The sequence below is a fragment of the Anser brachyrhynchus genome, assembly GCF_964034855.1.
Source record: "Anser brachyrhynchus genome assembly, chromosome: 6".
Classification (NCBI taxonomy): Eukaryota; Metazoa; Chordata; class Aves; order Anseriformes; family Anatidae; genus Anser; species Anser brachyrhynchus.
The window spans coordinates 25,939,988-25,957,533 of NC_137700.1; the positions used below are offsets into that span (position 1 = coordinate 25,939,988).

Genomic DNA, 17,546 nt, shown 5'->3' on the forward strand with positions numbered 1-17,546 from the left:
GATCACAGCCTAGTTAGAATATTGAGAACTTACCTTAGTTTGGATCATGCCAAAACGCTGCTCTCTCAAATCTCTCACTACGTGCTTAATGTTGAACTATCAGAAGAGAAAACAATTTTTATTTTATTGATGTTCAAGTTATGAAAAAAGACTTGAATGTGTTCTGTTGGGAAAGCTGGGGCTCAGTTCTTCTACAAGTGGTATATTTTTAGTTATTATCTCTGTTTTATGAAATAACAAAAGCAGCATTTATTCCATTTTGTTAGGATTAATTTCTACCAGGAGTAACATATGTAGTAAGATACCTACATATGTTGTTGACATCTATATCAGTAATATTTATATTTACTGTAATATTTAACAATGATCTGTTTGATACTTACACATAGATCTTTTTCTATATAGCTCAGCAGAATTTCAACACATAGCAAAACTCCACTTCTTCCAATCCCAGTACTACAGTGAGCAACAATAGGTCCTGTCCTGTGAGCTTTTCTCATGTAGCAAATAAATTTTACAAGCTGTTCAGCCAGTTTGGGAGTACTATGGTCTGGCCAAGTGGTAAACTGCAAATGCCTTATAATTCGCTTTTCTTCTGTCTGGAAGAGAAAGCCAGAAATGCTTATTGACTGGAAGCTTAGTAATATAGCTATATAAATTCAAGAAAAAGGCAAATAAATACAATTAAAGTAAATGAATACAAATAACAATTTTTTTCCCTATTGTTTATTATGTCAAAAAAGTTAAATGAAAAAAAAAATATAGTATTGTATTATACTGGTAAAGACTTCCATTGTAAAGACCTGAGTCCAGCCAATAACTCTTCAGCAAGTATGATTTTTTAGGTAACTGAAGATCTTCAGTATAAAAGAATCCAGGAACTGTAAGGACTGAAGCCTTCCAAAGTCCCAGTTCGCATGGCAGTGGATTCCTATTGACTATGTTAAACTGAATAGAAAAGGCCTACCTAGATTTTTGCCTTTAGAAGAATTTGAATGCGTGCCTGGATTTCTGCTGAAGTAAATCTATGATTCTGTATTAATTTGATACTGGTCCAGGACAAATGTTGCAAAAATAACATGTTCACTGAAACAAGATAGCAACCCAATCTCATATAACAGCCAATCTTCCTATCATCTTTTGGATAGACCCATATCAAATTACGATGTTTTATACTCAGTGACATAAGGTGAATTGTGTTTTCTTAATATAAACAGCTGCCTTGTTAGGAAAATAGATACTAAGTTAGGCTGGCACAAGTAAGACTGTATAAATGATTCCATTAATCAGTCTGTCCCACAGAAATTTCTGCAATGTTTTGTTTCATATGGAGGTGAGACTGGTGGACTTGTCCCAGTTTCCATGTCCTTACAATTGGGTTCTGTATTTGTTCTTCAAAAACGAGTTGTTCGTTTTTTAGTTTCATGTGTGTTCATGTCTTTTCACAAATGAAAAAAGTTATCATTCCTTTTAAATATTAGGATGAAAGCCACCTTCTATAAATCATTCCTTCCATCCACTGTTACAGAATATGAACCCACCCAGGCAGCCCTTACTGATCTGATTTGATAAGAACTGTAAGCAATTCTGCAAAATACTGAACACAGCAACTCTGTAGTTATTAAAGGACGAACTCTTGGACTTTCTCACCCAAGTGTTTTTAATATTGGATCCATTGCTTGTGCAATAAGCAAAGAAGCAGTATTTCATTTACCTTAATTTCCTTCCTGTTACTCAGACTTTTACATTCCTAAAACTGTACTGAGTAGATGTTACAGAAGAAATAAACAATAATACCACTATTAAATCATGTGAGATAACTAATCTATTTCTTTGTATATGAAAGTATTAACTAGACTCAACTTACCTGCTTGTTGATCATTTCTATTATTCTAACTATGAAGTATTCCAGAATCTGGTAACTGTCTAGCCTGAGATGGAAGTTAGCCAAGTCTATGGAGTCATGTGGAGGTTCAGGCCAGTATCGATGACATTTCACTTTTCCTAGCTCCATTTCTTTCATCATCATGGCAATCACATCTGACTCACTCTCCCAAACCATCTGCCAGAAATCCGCCATGGTGGAAGGCAAAGGCCCTTGGGTTATAATATAGAAATGTTCGTCTTCTCCAACTTTCATTCTAATATAACTTGCATTAATGTAGCCGTTGTTTTCTCCCAGAGGAACTCGTGTCTTATCATCTGGACAGAAACAGAAAGTTGCTATTTCAGCTGTAGATCTGAAATGGAGCTGTACCATACCTAGCATCTAGGAGATGGGGAACCTCAGCCCCTAGCGGTGAAGTATGCCTCTGGTTTTCAGAACACATTTGGCTGGCGGCACTACTATTAATCACTCCTAATAGTAATTCCTGGAGATAAATTGTGTGGTTAACTGCAGCTTTATTTCTCTTAAGATACTTGCATAACAGTCTGACAGTCCTTCTAATTACCGTAGAATTATTGGCAGTAATTCAAAATAGCATATTCAACACTGCTATGAGCGTATGGCATGGGAACATTGTTGCTGGTTATAAAACAAGAAAATTTTAAGAATCTGTACTTTAATATAGAGAAGTAACTGTGACAAATTTTGCATATGTTGTTCTGGTGCTGCAGTTTACAATGACATCAAGGGTTCAGAAAGTGTTCTTCTGTCATGATACCTCTCAGGGAATCAATTGGCAGTAAATTGGAAATTGGGTTTTGAAAATCCTTGTTAACAACAGTCATTCAGCTCTTGGATTCAAATCTTCCTTCTAAAATTACTTCACATAAGTGATGAAACTTGTTTCTGACTTAGATCAGAGCTGAGCAGCTGAAAGATCTGTTTGGTTATTCAGCTTTCAAATATTTCCGAAAGAATCTTTTATCTTTTCAAGACCTACATAACTCCATGATTTCCATTGTACTTTTCAGCATTCTGCTGTGTCAAAAGCTGTAGATTTAAAGAACTGCTACTATAGTTCAAGTTACACTTGCCAACACAACTGTAGCAGATCACTATCTCTGAGAAAAAGAAAAGGAAGCACCAAGACAGCTGCCCCCCCTGCCAGACCAAGTCCTGCCTTGTGGATGATGATACTTCAGAAAATAACTTCCTGTGCAATGCAGACATCCTTACGTCAACTCTTCGTTTCTCAGAAAAATCTTAACACACTTCATTATTAGTAGAGCTCTCTGTAGCAAAGGTTGTGGTGGGATTTACCTCCTACATCCCAGTGTTATAGCTGTTTTCTGGTTTCCAGTGTTGTTCACTGAATGTATGTGCTTAGTGTGCATACTTACATGGAAGAATATCTTGATATCTGTTTTTATCCCTGTTTTCTTGTGCTTTGCCAGTTCTGCAGTCATCTGTTGGTTTCACATGTTCTAAAGCCTAGATTAAAGAGAAATAGTCAATCCATGCTCATATCCTATGAAGAACTACAGAGTCAGCGTGAGTAAACTTCACTGTTGTATGAGACCCAAGACTGGTAAGCAGACTTCTTAAAGAAGAGAATCAGCACACCGTTCCCTAAACTGCTACGCGAGGAATTCAAATTGCCTAGGGTTTTCTTCAGTCTGCACAAAATTTCTGGGGATTTCCAACCCAAGTCTTCAGCCCCTGTAATTACACGTCCCTATTGTATGGTGCTGCAAAACAAATGTTTGGAATAGTGCCTTGGCCAAACGTCAGCATTCATAATCGATAACATGCAGACTGAAGAACCAACTATAGCACTGTTAACAGATAATGAATTTCAATGGGTACTTTTCAATCACAGAGGAAGCGGTGGATACAGGGAACAACATCAGTGATGTTAAGTGCAAATCATATGGTCCTAAGTACTTCATAGCAAATTTGGGGGAATGCAATGCAGTGTAGCCAGGAAGCAAGAAGGTGCAAGTTAATTTCATTTACAGTTTTGAGTTACCTTCACTCTTCTTTTTTTGTTTACCTTTTCGCTATGCATTGCACAATGCTCAGCCCTCACGTTATGCCACTATACAGTGTATATGGACTGAAATATATTTGACAGTTAAGATCTTCATCTGTTACTACAGCTTTTACTCAGAAAAAGTATCCATTGACTTTGGTAACCTGTGCTTTTCGTGTTAGATCTTTATGTTTTATGAGCAGATGCATGACTGAGCTCATAGCATATTATGCTTACATCTGGAATGGAATGAAGGGAAATTAATACACGTTCTCGAGCTCTTGGCAAAAGTCAACAAATCCTATACGTGTGAACCTGTGCTATTTTGTACCCAGAAAGTCAGCCATAAGGCAAGTGAGAGAAATTGGTAACACTAAATACTATGGAAAAATAGTTATAATCTATTTCATTGGTAATGAGTGCATCCTTTAATGAAAATTTTGGCATTGTGTTGAAGAATTATGAAACAATCTTTCTTTGGGAATTTGCTGATAACCCCCAATACTGAGTACTCTCTATATATACCAAAACAAGAGATTTTATATGCTTTCATAATTTTACATTTTTCATAATTTATTTGCCATCAGATGTAGTTGTGTATTTTCATTGCTATGTATGTTACTTTCTAATTTAATTGCACAAAGTCCCTGACCTCAATAGCATCTTGTGGCAATGAATTCCATGGATCACTGGAGCACTGCGTAAAACATTTTCCTTTCATTGACTAAGTGTTTGGATTTCTTGCTTTAATGCAGCCCCTAGAATAGTTCTTGGGCAGATGTTCAGGAGAGCTGAAGGGGCAGTAAGAAGTTAGTCAATATTAAGGTGATTCTTATTGTACTTTTGTGTATTTATTTTCCATTCCCTGTGGGCAGGATCTTTGGACAGGAAACAGTGTAAACCTGACTGTGTAGGAAGGGGGAGATCCAGATAATGTAGCATCACCTAAAAAGCAAAGCAGACACCTGACTGAAATAATCCTCTGAGAAAGTGGAGTCAGTGGAGATATACAAATGCATCTCCCATAAAGTATGTTGAAGGCTGCTAAAAGTCACTTAGCTCTGCTAAATGCTCAGGTCTTAAAAATGAATTACACTTTACCATAAACTCTTTCAACACCTCTTGATTCTCAATCCTTGACTGAAGGCCTTGAATAAGACCTCTAATGCCAGTCCTTGGACATACTCCAGTCAGTGATGGTTTAAAATTAATTAAGTGAATCAGTTCATCTTCAGAAACGAAGGCTCTGCCTATATATCAACAAAAAAAAACAAAGGAGTTTTTAATGATTATTGTTCATAGCCTAAATCTTGGCTTTAAAAACCAGAGGGCTGCAGTACTTAAGTATATTTTGGCATATTATGTGTAAGTGAAATGTAAAAAAAAAAAAAAATATATATATATATATATATATATGGCTTACTTATGTTCACAGCAGAAAGAAGAGTAAGTCAGTACCGTGGATACAACCAGCAACATGTTTTGTGGAATTTGGAAGTAGATCCAACTACTGCAGCTTCTTGCTTTGTATGGTTTCTAAATACAGTCTGTTCAAAATAAACCATTGTTGCAGAATTGTAAACTTTAACATTAGCTTATATCGATATAGGAGACTCTGGCCACATCTTCACAGGAAATCTTCATGTTTCCAGCAGTTTCCTGGAAATTAGTATTGCCATTCCCCTCTGCTACAAATAATTTTTCCTCCCTGAAGAAAGTATCTTCTGTTCTCTTCATCTTAATTCACACTCTCCTTCAAGAACAAGATGTGAAGTATCTTTGCTGCACCAAAACCAGGATTCATTTTTACTAATTAGCTCATCCTGAAGTAAATGTTCTAATGCAAAACTTGACAGATTTAAGAAGATGGATAAACATTTAAGTCTCCAGAAATATCCCTGTTCTACTAGAGCAATTGAAAAAGAAGGCATACTTCTTCAGCAACTTCTGTTACTTCCATAGAATAAAAACAGTAGTTTCTTTTGTAGAAAATAGCGGTTCAAGGCAGAGGAATTAAGGAATTTGTCCTTAGTGGGTGTTGTCAAAGCAAAACATGCCAATTGTTACAAAGAAAACCTGATGTGTTCCACAGCTTTGCTGTAGGCTGAAGACAAAGAGCAGTGTTCTCTGTTTTTTTCTTGTAGTATATCATCTCTACCATTAACTAACCTTCATTGCAAAAGTGTTGTGCTTGCTGTCCTTGTGTCTTGGGTTACAACTGGCAACCACCTTGCCTGAGTTTCTAAGACACTTTGTTCACTTTCTGTTCTCTGCCCCTCGCAGATGCAAGGGTGTTTCTGTTAACAAGTTAGCTGAGAGTGCCAGTGAAGACAAATCCCCCACTCTAGAGAGAGCTATTTCCTATACACATCTCTTTCTTTTGCTATTTGTTCATCAGAGTTAGACTTCTGGGTCATTGCAGTCCTGGCAGGAGGAAATCACCAGCTTTTAAACATCCATAGTTTTGCAGTTAGAGTCTGAGCCTAACTCACTACAGATTCACACACCTGTAATTTCATTGCTGTTACATCTATAAGATGAAACCCCTTTTTGATCCTACTTTCTACTCCTAATTGCCACTCCTGAATAAAGTGCCTCAGAGGACTTAAATCATATTCCAATTAAGTTACTTTCATATGACCAAAGCCTCAAGTCATGTTGCTGTTATGTTGGCTGCTATGCTGTTTTTAAGCATTGAACTTTTCTTGTAATTAAGAGAAGCCCTTCTTAGTATTTTGAACAAAAAAGTGATTTAAATAAACTAATCATGAACACCCGGTGAGTAGTGACTAAGAATACTGTGGACACCTTTATGCAGCTGCGGATCCAGACATTAATTCACAGGTGAACTTTGAATTGTAGGGGAGAAGTAAGGGAGAGAAGAGGAGAATGATGTCAAGGACCTATCATATCTGGTGATAACAACCACATTTTATATATTACTGGAATTTGTTCTTAGTTCTCAACACCTTCTTTGACATTGCCTTTCATATATGAAAGAGGCCTTCTACCCTATTCAGTTTTACTGTATCTCTTGCAAGATAAACCATCTGCTTTTATTGTATTAATTTTAGGCCAAACTAAGAATTTTAAGTTTTCAGTTACACACTGGGAAATTCCCATAAATTTTGAACTAAACTTCAATGTTCACATTTTTTTCAGCCAATGCATCACTTATTTGCACTATCCAGTAGTGCACGATTTGAACAAATGTCATGATGTTGCTCAAATAAATTCAATAGTTTTCTTTTCCTCTTATTACCTCACTTTGCGCACCTAACCAAGTATAATTAATGTACTGAGATATTTTCCTTTGGGGAGGAACATGATATATAACATTACAAAAGAAAAAACAAGCATAAAGTTGCCCATCCTTTGGGAACTGGAGCTCCAAAGTAGAGGTGCTCAAAGCAGTGGCAAGTGGACGGTGGCCAGTAAGGCTGCCCTCCCTGCGTTCAGTTAATTATACTCATCCTCATGTTCTTCCCCCCCACAGTTCTCCAAACAAGTTGGAAAGCTCCTGTGTAGGCTGCTTTCTTGTGGATGTTACAAAGGTTTGATGGCCTTCATATGTATCAGAGGTTAAAATTGTGTCCTGAGTGGTCATGCTTTTGAGAAACAAAGATGAAAGTCTTAGCTTAAATAGAAGGGATTAGTGTTGATCCCACTGTAGATATATGGAGGAGCTGGCTTATTACATGAATGATACAAGAAGTTTTTGCATGGTTACTTCTAGGTAGGATGGAAATCCTGCGGGGCATATCATCATCTTCATTGCTCCAGCTGTCTGACTCAGACTGTTGACTCTGTCTTCTGCAACCTTCACATCCTGCATATTTCTGTGATCTGTAAAAAAGCATTAGTTGAATGGTTTTATGAAGTGGCAGAAGCTGTGTACAAAGGTTTTGTTTTTAATCTATTTTCAGTTGAATTTGAACTTTCTTGAAAAACTGTTTTTAAGAACTACTGTGAACTCTGACGAGCCTAAGTTCAAGGAGTATTAAACTAATATAAATACCCCTGTATTTTGCCTGGAGCACTATTATCTGCCTATGGTATTTTATTTTTTTCTGAGAGATGAGCAAATAACTTGTATAAAAAACTACCAGAAGACATCCTTGAAAGTAAAGTTTCTCACTGTTATAGACAGTTTTTCATGTATGACCCAGATTTTTAGTTGTTAGGTGATCATAAGAAATATTAACAAGTAAGCCTATTTATTTAAGGTATTCAGAGAATTTTAGAGCACTTAAATATTTTTTAGGTAGATAATAGGCCTACCGTTCACAATACACCAATGCTGTATGCAGAATGGATCAAAGATCCCTATAGTAGCTAACTCCAGTACTCTGCAGACCTAATATTTAATTATTTGAATAGGCTTAAGCTTACCATAATTTTATATAGGATAGGATCATGTATGATCATAATACATAGTGTAAGAAATAGTAAAAGGTACTATTAAATTATTACCTTACTCTCCATCTTAAGTAGCAGCTTTGCAAATATCAATAATCATTGAGGGCTGTACAAGTTACATAAGGGTTTTGCAAGTAGAAAATAGGACTACCAGAAAGTACAGGTAATAAAAGAGATTCAGAACACAGAACAGGGAGCAGAAAGCTAGTTTGTCTTGCTAGTAGAAAGCAAGACAACCAGAAAAGCTAGAAGTTATTCTTACATATAACTTCGTATTAGCCATAGGTGCATTAAGCATCTTGCACATAGAACAAGGTAATTCAATAGCAATCACACCTGATTACCTGGTATAACACAAGATAATGTTATATTAGTGATGAGATAAAAGCAAGTGGCACTGAGCCTATGTTCACATGGATATTCTCACTTGCACATGCTCTCAAAGATTCTTTCAATCTTGTTCTCTGTAAGCAGGTAATTTAGGGAAGATTGTTGCCCCTTAAAGATTGGCCAACTACTCTTCTTAGGAAGTTTTAGGTTTTAGATGTAAGTGTTCATTCCTTTTTTCTATTTATATGGGCTATAAATGATAAAGAAGACAATCATGTTTCATATATTCTGTATCATTGTAGTAAACAAAGTTGTCCATGTCTTATCAATGCTACATTATTCTTTGGTTTCCCATTCTACTACACAGTTGAAGTAAAATTCTTCTCTTCTTGTACTATGTATCGACATACTTTCTTAGGAGTAATACCCTCAAGTTCTCTTGATTCCCAGATGTCTGGAGTTCAGTATCTGCATCACTACAGCCATACTAGCACAGGGTCTATGCCAGGCTGCAGGACCTGCTGGGAAGACTCAGTAAACCCCATAGGGAGCCTGCCCACACCAACACAGTAGCACTTCCCCGTGCTCACCTCCTCCTATCAAAGGCATATCTGCATGAGCTTCAGCTACACCTAGAAGCTTCCATTTCATTTCTCCCAGTAGCTGTGTGGAAGCTGTTTAGCCACTCTTACTGCAGATGGAGCTGCATTTCAATAGAACTGTATTCATATTATTTAGAACATGAGTATATTTGTATACCATATCCAGACAGCTTTGGAAATAGAAGAGTAAGCTATCCATGATTTTTATTTTAGTAATGTTACTCTGTTTGGAAGACTTACCTGTCTGAAGTGTTACTGATGATATCCTGATAGTCTTGTCCATCCAATTGACCTTGCAGAGGGAAACCGTGTGTGCTTTCTAGACCCTGTAAATATAAAATTAGAAATAGCTGTAAAAAAAAAAAATCAATACACAGAAACATCAAGAATGTAGTCAGTAACCTTCATTAACATTTTTTCACAGATCTGACAAAAATGTATCCTTCACTCAAGAAGGAAAGGGAAAGTAAAGTAGTTTCTACTTTTAGGAAAAAATATAGTCTATACAACTTTGACTTAGCATTAAAGTATCTACTCAGAATAAAAAGTCACATCAGCTTTTTATATTTTTGAGCTTCATAACAATGCTGTCTTCAGACACCTCTACAACCTAGCATGCACAGCTAAACTTTGAAAAGGTTTGTGTTAATTATATCCTCTCTGATCTCGTAAAGAAAGCATGATCACAGGAGTTGTGAGTCACACTCTGCTCCTCACCTCCCAGCTTTTGGCAGCAGAAAACACCAGTGTTTGAGTTAGAATGGCTGGTAATAATTTTCCTTTTTATCTCAGACACAACAAGGCCAGCTGTTAGGAGCAGGGTGCAGCTGCTCTACAGAAGAAGCACTCAACTGAGAAGGCAGACCCTTGATTGCCCTCCAGATGGAGTAGAAGCAATAGTACTGGTGGCTGTTTTTCAGTCCTAGAGAATGACAACTGGGTCCTGCATTTAGATAATGATGCAGGACATCTGTCATTAGTATGTGGAAGTGGCTCCTTCTCAGCTGTAACACTTGACAGATAATTATTTAAATTTTAATTCACAGTGGTGCTTCTTCATCTTCTTTCCCTGATTAGTATTCCAGATGCACTCAGAAACCACCCTAGCATGTTACGTAGTATTGACTACTGAGTACCCCACAGAATCTTAACAGTATCTGCCACATTTTTTAAAAAAAAAATTTATTTAATCTTTTGCTTTTATGCTTGTATTTCTCCATTAGAATATGGGAATTCATGGCTGCATACTTAATCATGAATTCATGTACCCAGTTTCTGCATCTACTGACTACCCAGACTGGAGAACACAATATGGATTTCAGTTTTCTTTTATGCCAAGGAAAAGTATTTTACTGCTGCTGTTTTTTTTGCATATTTTTTTCCAGTAGCTTGTCATTTTCTAAGCTAAATCTTTGGAGTAGATGGCAGCTGTGCTCTATAAAGTAAAGCATAGATTATTTCTATTCATAGGAGACAGCTAAAGACAAGCTGGAAATAGTGAAGAATGGAACTAGTGGAACCAACTCAGCAAAAAAGTTTAGCATCTGCTTAAAGTTAGGCATGTGCTGTCCTGAGCTAGATAGACTTAACTATATACTTTGACTATATTGGTTGAGGCAAGATTTGGATGCTTGTTGTTTGTTTTTTTCCTCTGGAGAATAAAAAGACCTATATTTATCATATTTCCTGAGGGGAGTTTTTATAGTTGTAAAACTTAAAAGTGATAGATGATGTAAAATTTGAAGTAGATTGTTTTGCAGGACTGACTAAGATTCAAAAGCAAGACCATGTTTGAAGAAGTTTGGGGCCTTGGGCTTACAAATATTAATCAAAATACAGTTTAATAACAATCTTTCAATTTATATTTATTTTAAAATACTGAAAAAAGATAAAATTAATAAATCATTTATTCCAATATAATGAAGTATCAGAATGAGACTTGCTTATGCAACCTTCCTTCGCCACCTCTCCGAGGTGTAGTTCTTGCCTGCATTGCACCAAACCCATTTTGTCAACAAACATATGAGTACATTGCCTGGTAACTTCTAAAAGCTGGATTCAGATTTTACCTTGCTGCACATCTGGCTGGATTCTTCTTCCTTGAAAGTGAAAACAGACTGTGCTCCTAGGCTTCTCTCAGAACTGTTGTCATCTAAATACAGAAAACAAAATTAAGGTAAAATGCCTGTGAAGTGTGGAAATATAGATCAGTTTCTTCAGTGCCATCTACACCAGAGTACTTTTGGTCTTGAAATAGGCACTGAGATACAGTGCCAGAAACTGGCAAAAAATATCCGGGGGCAAAACAGCACAAATGCCATATATCACTGCCGAAGGAGTCAGCATAATTCATATGGCCAGAAGATGCACTGCAGTAGACCTCTGTATCAGTAGAAGTTACAAAAAAACCCTGTAACAGAGTCAAACCTAGTCCATTCCTTTGCAGTGCTAAGGGACATATGCCATAGACGTGGTATGTTGCCAATGCTTCTATAGTACCGTTGGGTTTTACTGGTCCAGGAAAAGAGTTTAAACTTCACAGCAACTGTGTAATTTACAAATGTCATGTGAGACCCAAATAAGCATCCCCACGGCTAGTTCCTTGAAGTTGCACAGCCAGAGAAAAGCTTAGTCTTAGTGAAATGAATGGTAATGCTTCTACAGCCCTTAATAGGGCCAGAGCTTTAATTAACCTTTTTATACCTTCATGTCCATCCTACTTTTGCATCATTTACCCTCAAAACTAACTAGAACTGAGATGGGACAGTGATGGGACTCCTCATCATGCTTCCAGGCCTGTGTCAAGCACAGTTCTCTCATCCTTATGGAAAGATGCTTTAAAGCACTGGTTGTATAATACAGATTGATTGTTGGATTCTGAAGTGCTGGGAAAGAAAAATGAAAATTTAAATAATCCACTCTCTTTATTTACTTCAGATTCGTCAAGGTCAGCCTCTTTTGACAGTCCCACTGTGGCTGTCCCAGAGTCCTCAGCTGCTAAGGACTCACAGCTCCTTCTCCCCAGCTCTGCCTGATGATCCACCTGGCACCCCTTCCCACCCTTGTTGGTACAACTCTTCTTTTGGAAAGCTTTACTCTTGAATCACATAGAGTAGTTTCCAGTAAGTGAATGATTGTCCAGAGCTAATGGCACAGGCTAGAAGTTGAAGAGAACTAGGTTCATTCTTGTAGTCAGATACTGAAATTCAAGAATCAAGATCCTTGAACCATACAGGCATCTGCTCCCTGAGAGCAGAGTTGCCTAAAATACCTGTGGAGGTAAGTTTGCATCAGTAAAGTTGACAAGATGCATAAATGTTTGCTGTGAAACATGTCCAAAATCCATAATCTACTGTATATCTCTCCTTAGTCTGCCTGGGAGAAAGCAGATAGCAATCTCCTTCTTACATGGGAAGATTTGAAACAAAGCCTTCAATTTCTAACCACCAGGCTAGAAGGTATTTTAAGGTGGAATTCTTTATTCATCCCATTGAAGCCTCTCCATGTTGTAGGAAACATTTCAGTATTCAAAGAAATAGAAAGTTGAGGAATAGAAACCCGTAATCTATTGGTAATAGTATACCCTTGCTTCCACTCCCAGCTGTAATTAGTATTTTAATTCTGTGTATTCAGCAGAGCAGAGCCTGCAACAGAGGTTTCTTCCATCAGAGTTAATCAGCTCCCTAAGTACTACTGCATGCAGGCGTGCGGGTGCTCAAACAGCAATCAGCCTGGGAGCAGAGGTTTCTGAGTTTGAATGTGAGCAAGTACAGAAGGAAGAGGAGTTGTCTGCTAGACAGAATAGGAGCTGTTGTGCTTCTGAGAGATGAGGTAGGACTGCTAGGATGTGAAATTCGTGGGAAATAGATTTTAGCAGCTGGGTCACTAATTGGCTCCTGTTCTCTCTGAGACTTGTATAAAGCTGGCTAAAATCAGCACACACCAGGAACCATCATGACTTAAAAGCATAAGCTGAGTTAAAATATCTCTGAGGGTCTTGGGCATTCCTTCTCTGTGGTCCTGTGTCTTGGATAGCCTAGCCAGAGCTGCAAATCAGGGCAAAGAACTTGTCTGTGTCTATAGCTATGAATCAGAAGTAACTGTAAAGTTAATAATATTAAATTGTTTAGCTAATGGGAAAATTGAGTCTAGGCACCACATAATCCCACTGTTAATATGTAATGGGTGGATGAAGCTACTTACTGGGCTCTGCTTTTGTGTTTGGAGGGGAAGGTACACTATTGCTCTGCTTGCCTGCATAAGCCGCACGTGAAGCCATGCTTCGGCAAACAGTGAGTTGAACAGTGCCTCGAGCCTTGCGCAGCAAATCTATAACAGTTTGGCGTGGTAGACCAGACACTAAAGTGTCATTCACCTAAAAAATACAATGATAAAATAAGATTCCTGTAACAGAAAGCTTTTTTAACATATAATCCAACATTGTGCACGTTTTATGTATCTTCCCTGCATCTCACGTCTTCTCTCTCCCTCCTATTTTAGTGACTTGCTTGATCTTCCCCTCTCTGCTTCTTTATAGCATGACTGCTAGCAGCACACTCCAGAAGTGTAGTCTGCCTCTCTTTCAGGGCACTGAGAGAGCATCACTTCTCCTACTCCTCACATGGAAGAGGGAGAAGGAAGGTAATGAAAAATAGAAAAGCAAAAAAAAATGTAAAAAGTTTAAAGAGCGTTCTTCCCTCTTGGAGAGGGAAGAAAAGTGAATTTGGAGTAAAAAAAAATAAAAAAATAAAAAGAAGAAGTTTGGTTGCTAAGAGGTGGTTAGGACAGTAGGAATTTACAAGTTCAAAAGCCCTAATTCCAGTGCTTTCTGCTTGTCTTGATACTGGCAGCGATGCCAGGTTCCTTCCTCTCCTGGCTAGCTGTTAGGGGCACGCTTGGTCAGCTCACTCTTGTTTTCTGGCCTCTTCATGTGCAGTCCTCACTGGGCCCAGCAGCCCCCTTCTCGCTGTAGAGGGGCCCAGGCCCACACCAGCTGAACTGGTCAGTGAGGGTGGGGGGCCCAGAGCAGCCTTCTGACCCCCAGGAGTCCAGCGACACCATCTTCCACCTCTTGCTGTGCCAAGCAACCTCAGGTTTCTAGTCTGAGCAATTTTAATGCTGAAGAGGATGCTCTTTATAGAGTAACTTGAGAAAAAAAATAGGCCAAAATGATGAAGAACAAGTCTTACCTTAAGTAAGATGTCACCAACTTGCAGCCTCCCATCCAGATCTGCAATGCTGTCTGGGCTGATGGCTTTTATTAGGATAGCCCTGCCATTTCTGCCGCCTACCAGTGCAAATCCTAGGCTTCCATTTTCTGCTTTTTCCAATTCAATCTTAATAACTAAATCCTACAATACAAAAGAACACAGTTGGAGTTTATTCAGGGTTCTGTTTTATTTGCATTTTTAATGTGAAGTAATTCTGTTGTGCTTTACAGTCCGTACTGGCTGATGTAAATTGGGGGATATCTCCTTCCCTTGAAGGAACTTCCAGTGATTAACATAGCAGCTACATGTATGTATCAAAATGAAAATAGTACATACTTATTTCCACAAGTATTTTTAATAATAGCTGGAGAGTACAAGAGCAAGGTGGTGTGTACTTATGTAATCCTTCTGTAATATATCAGATATGTTGCCTTCATTGACAGACCAGTCCCTTTTATCTCCAGCATGACAGTAACTCAGTAAGTACTCCATTCCTTTATTGTTCCATAATGAAAATCTTAACCTTGCAGCCCCAGCATACCTGTCTGTTTGGCTTTAGCACTTCATTCACTTTTACAGTCAGCTGCCTTTTTAGGGTCAAGCGTTATGTCAGAAAGAGCAGCAACCTAGAAATGTTTATGACTTGCATCATGACTGGTTCCAATAGTGAACATATCAACCTCAGAAATTATTGTAGTGAGTTGAACAGACAAACTATCATGGATTAAATGGTGTGGAAGAAGCAGTAATAGTGAGGACTTAATCAAAAGTAAGAAAATTGTTCTAATTTTTCTGCCAGGTTGGAGGTCTAACTTTAACAAGAGGCAGCCCTTTCTTGTAAACCACAGCCAAGAGAAAAAGAGTAAATCTAGTCCCATGAAATATCAGTCCCGAAGTGGGCAATTTCAATTCCAAGTAATATTATTTTCCACATTGCACAAACATGAGCAATGTTTGCACTTGTAAGTCTTTCGAAGTATTGTATGCTTTGCATGGAAATTCATCCTCTTCCTGCTTCCGTGTAGTTTAGGGATTCATCATTTCAGAAATACCATTACTCTTACTAGTTGTAAATTCAAACCAGTCTGGTTTATGTCAATAGCGCATAATACTCTAAAGGTTTGGAGTAATTTTACTCTCTTTTCAATTTTAGAATTTCAGACTGAAACATTAATCTCAGGCTTCAAGGATTGTTTTGACATTGCTGTGGAAAACACATCCTGATTACAATTACACTTATTTTGCCCAGAATCCCATGCTGTGGCATCTCTCTTTCCTGTGGTACTTTCTTTCTAAGTTAGGGATTAATCTTCTAAGCTAGTAAGAGTACTATGAAGACCTAATAGAGGGGCTACATCGTATGAGTCTTGCTTTTATTGCCAAGCTGTTAAAGTAGTGATGTTATACTCTGGAAAAACAGCAAGAGAAGGGTCTGACCCCAGGAAGTGCTGAGCGCACGCTGGTCGGTGCATGCTGAGGCAATTCACCACTTCACAGTACATTCTCCAAATGCAGTCTGTTCACATTTTCAAAGAAACCGGAGATGAAGTAAATACATTAAATACCACTATTGAAAAAAAAAGCTCAATATAGCTCACTTTACTTGATGGACCACCTTGCACTTGATAAAATTGTCACTTGCCTTGCATTCTGGAGGGTCAGGAGTGCTTTGCTGAGTGCCACAGTTTGTTTCCTTCAGATGTTCCTCTGTGAAAAACCAGCAACAGTTTTTACTGGTGAAATGTTCTGTAGTATAGCACTCAAAATCATAATAGTTAGAGACATAATAAAGCATATCGCATTTGATGTGTGAAATAAAAAAAATTCCTGTGGGCTTATGCATGTTGCTTGGTCTGTTATGCTCCTGAAGCAAGCCCTCTGCATGTCATCCCTGTAGACCCTTGGCCTCCCAGAGAGTAGTTTCCAAAACAAGCTTTAAAAGCTGCACGTTACAGGGTCAGAGACACCAGCTGGACAGCAGGCAATGTATACACATTTGCTGATACTCTGAGGGATGCAGTTGTGTTTACTACGAATTAATCATTCCCAGGTACTTCCAATACCATCTACCAATTTATTTGTTTATTTATTTATTTTTAAGAGAGAACTTGAAATTTTACAAACCCTAGCTGAAAAATCAAGTTCCTTACCGTGTTGATGTGGTAGTTGCTGTTCTTGAGAGTTCAGGTTTTCATCTGAGAGAGAAATATTGGCTTTTTCTGTCTCAGCAGGTGGCCCTAAAAACATACATGTAGGTTTGTTCTGACAGACCTCCCGCTCAGCTTCATATATCCAAGGGAATGTAAACTCTGTGCTTAGATTGTGAAACAAAGCATCAATATCCAGTATTGATGCTGTATGAGGCAGCATGAGACAGTTATTATTGCATGATTAAGTCTGCCAAGTTGTGCAGTGATGTAAATAATTCTTTCATGAACTGCAGGAATATTACATCTCATTTATTGCTATATTTAAAATTGTAACAAAAACTGGAGATCCGCATGAGTCATTCCAGACCTGTGGCAGTGATCAGGCAGAGGAAGAAGCAGGGCATCTTTGTGTCCACAGAGCTGGCAATGTAAGAAGCCAGAGTGCGTTTCTTGACTTCCACCCTGCCCTCACCGCCACCGCCCCCCACCCTTTGAGTTTCACTTCACCATATATTGGTAATCTTACTTGTCTTCCACAAAGTACTCTGAAGGTATAAATTACAGAAAAGTATGTGTTTTGTTGTTGGTTGTTGTTTTGTTTCTTAAAAAATGTTCCGTTTCATTTGAAATTTTAATATATATTTTTGTAACTAAGAGAGTACATAGAATGAAGGCTTGCTTCCTTGTTAGCAAACTATTACAGATTTATAGATTAAATCTATCAGAGATGATAGCAAATGGAACACCAAACAACAAATTATTATAGATTCCTAAAGCCCTTTACAAAAGGGAAGAACCTGATTTTATAATAGAGGCAGTTCTCTGGCAGAGAACAGTAAATAGATCTGCATGAGAGAGGGATCATAGCTGGTAACTTATTTTTGAAAGTGTCTTGAGAAATCCCATGGAGCCTAC

At 38.0% G+C, this 17,546-nt stretch overlaps 2 protein-coding genes across 6 annotated transcripts in view; one reads left to right on the forward strand and one right to left on the reverse strand.

Moving 5' to 3' along the window:
• MAPK8 (mitogen-activated protein kinase 8) overlaps positions 1-17,546 on the forward strand; it is a 255,148-nt gene that overhangs the window by 123,890 nt on the left and 113,712 nt on the right. The window lies entirely within an intron of this gene.
• The window catches only part of FRMPD2 (FERM and PDZ domain containing 2), a 77,600-nt gene that overhangs the window by 3,697 nt on the left and 56,357 nt on the right, over positions 1-17,546 (reverse strand). For 4 of the 5 annotated variants that reach the window (XR_013952561.1, XR_013952562.1, XM_080596963.1 and 1 more), the window contains 12 exons: positions 16,632-16,718; positions 16,124-16,188; positions 14,461-14,622; positions 13,475-13,646; positions 11,341-11,423; positions 9,512-9,597; positions 7,651-7,766; positions 5,022-5,170; positions 3,289-3,379; positions 1,868-2,202; positions 384-599; positions 34-96 (listed from right to left, as the gene is read on the reverse strand). Coding sequence is in view for 3 of the 5 variants with exons in the window: in XM_080596963.1 (XP_080453089.1) it covers positions 34-96; positions 384-599; positions 1,868-2,202; positions 3,289-3,379; positions 5,022-5,170; positions 7,651-7,766; positions 9,512-9,597; positions 11,341-11,423; positions 13,475-13,646; positions 14,461-14,622; positions 16,124-16,188; positions 16,632-16,718 (1,625 nt within the window). In the remaining 2 variants the exon portion in view is untranslated. The remainder of the gene's footprint in view (positions 1-33; positions 97-383; positions 600-1,867; positions 2,203-3,288; positions 3,380-5,021; positions 5,171-7,650; positions 7,767-9,511; positions 9,598-11,340; positions 11,424-13,474; positions 13,647-14,460; positions 14,623-16,123; positions 16,189-16,631; positions 16,719-17,546) is intronic. The other variant, XM_080596965.1, reaches the window with a different exon arrangement.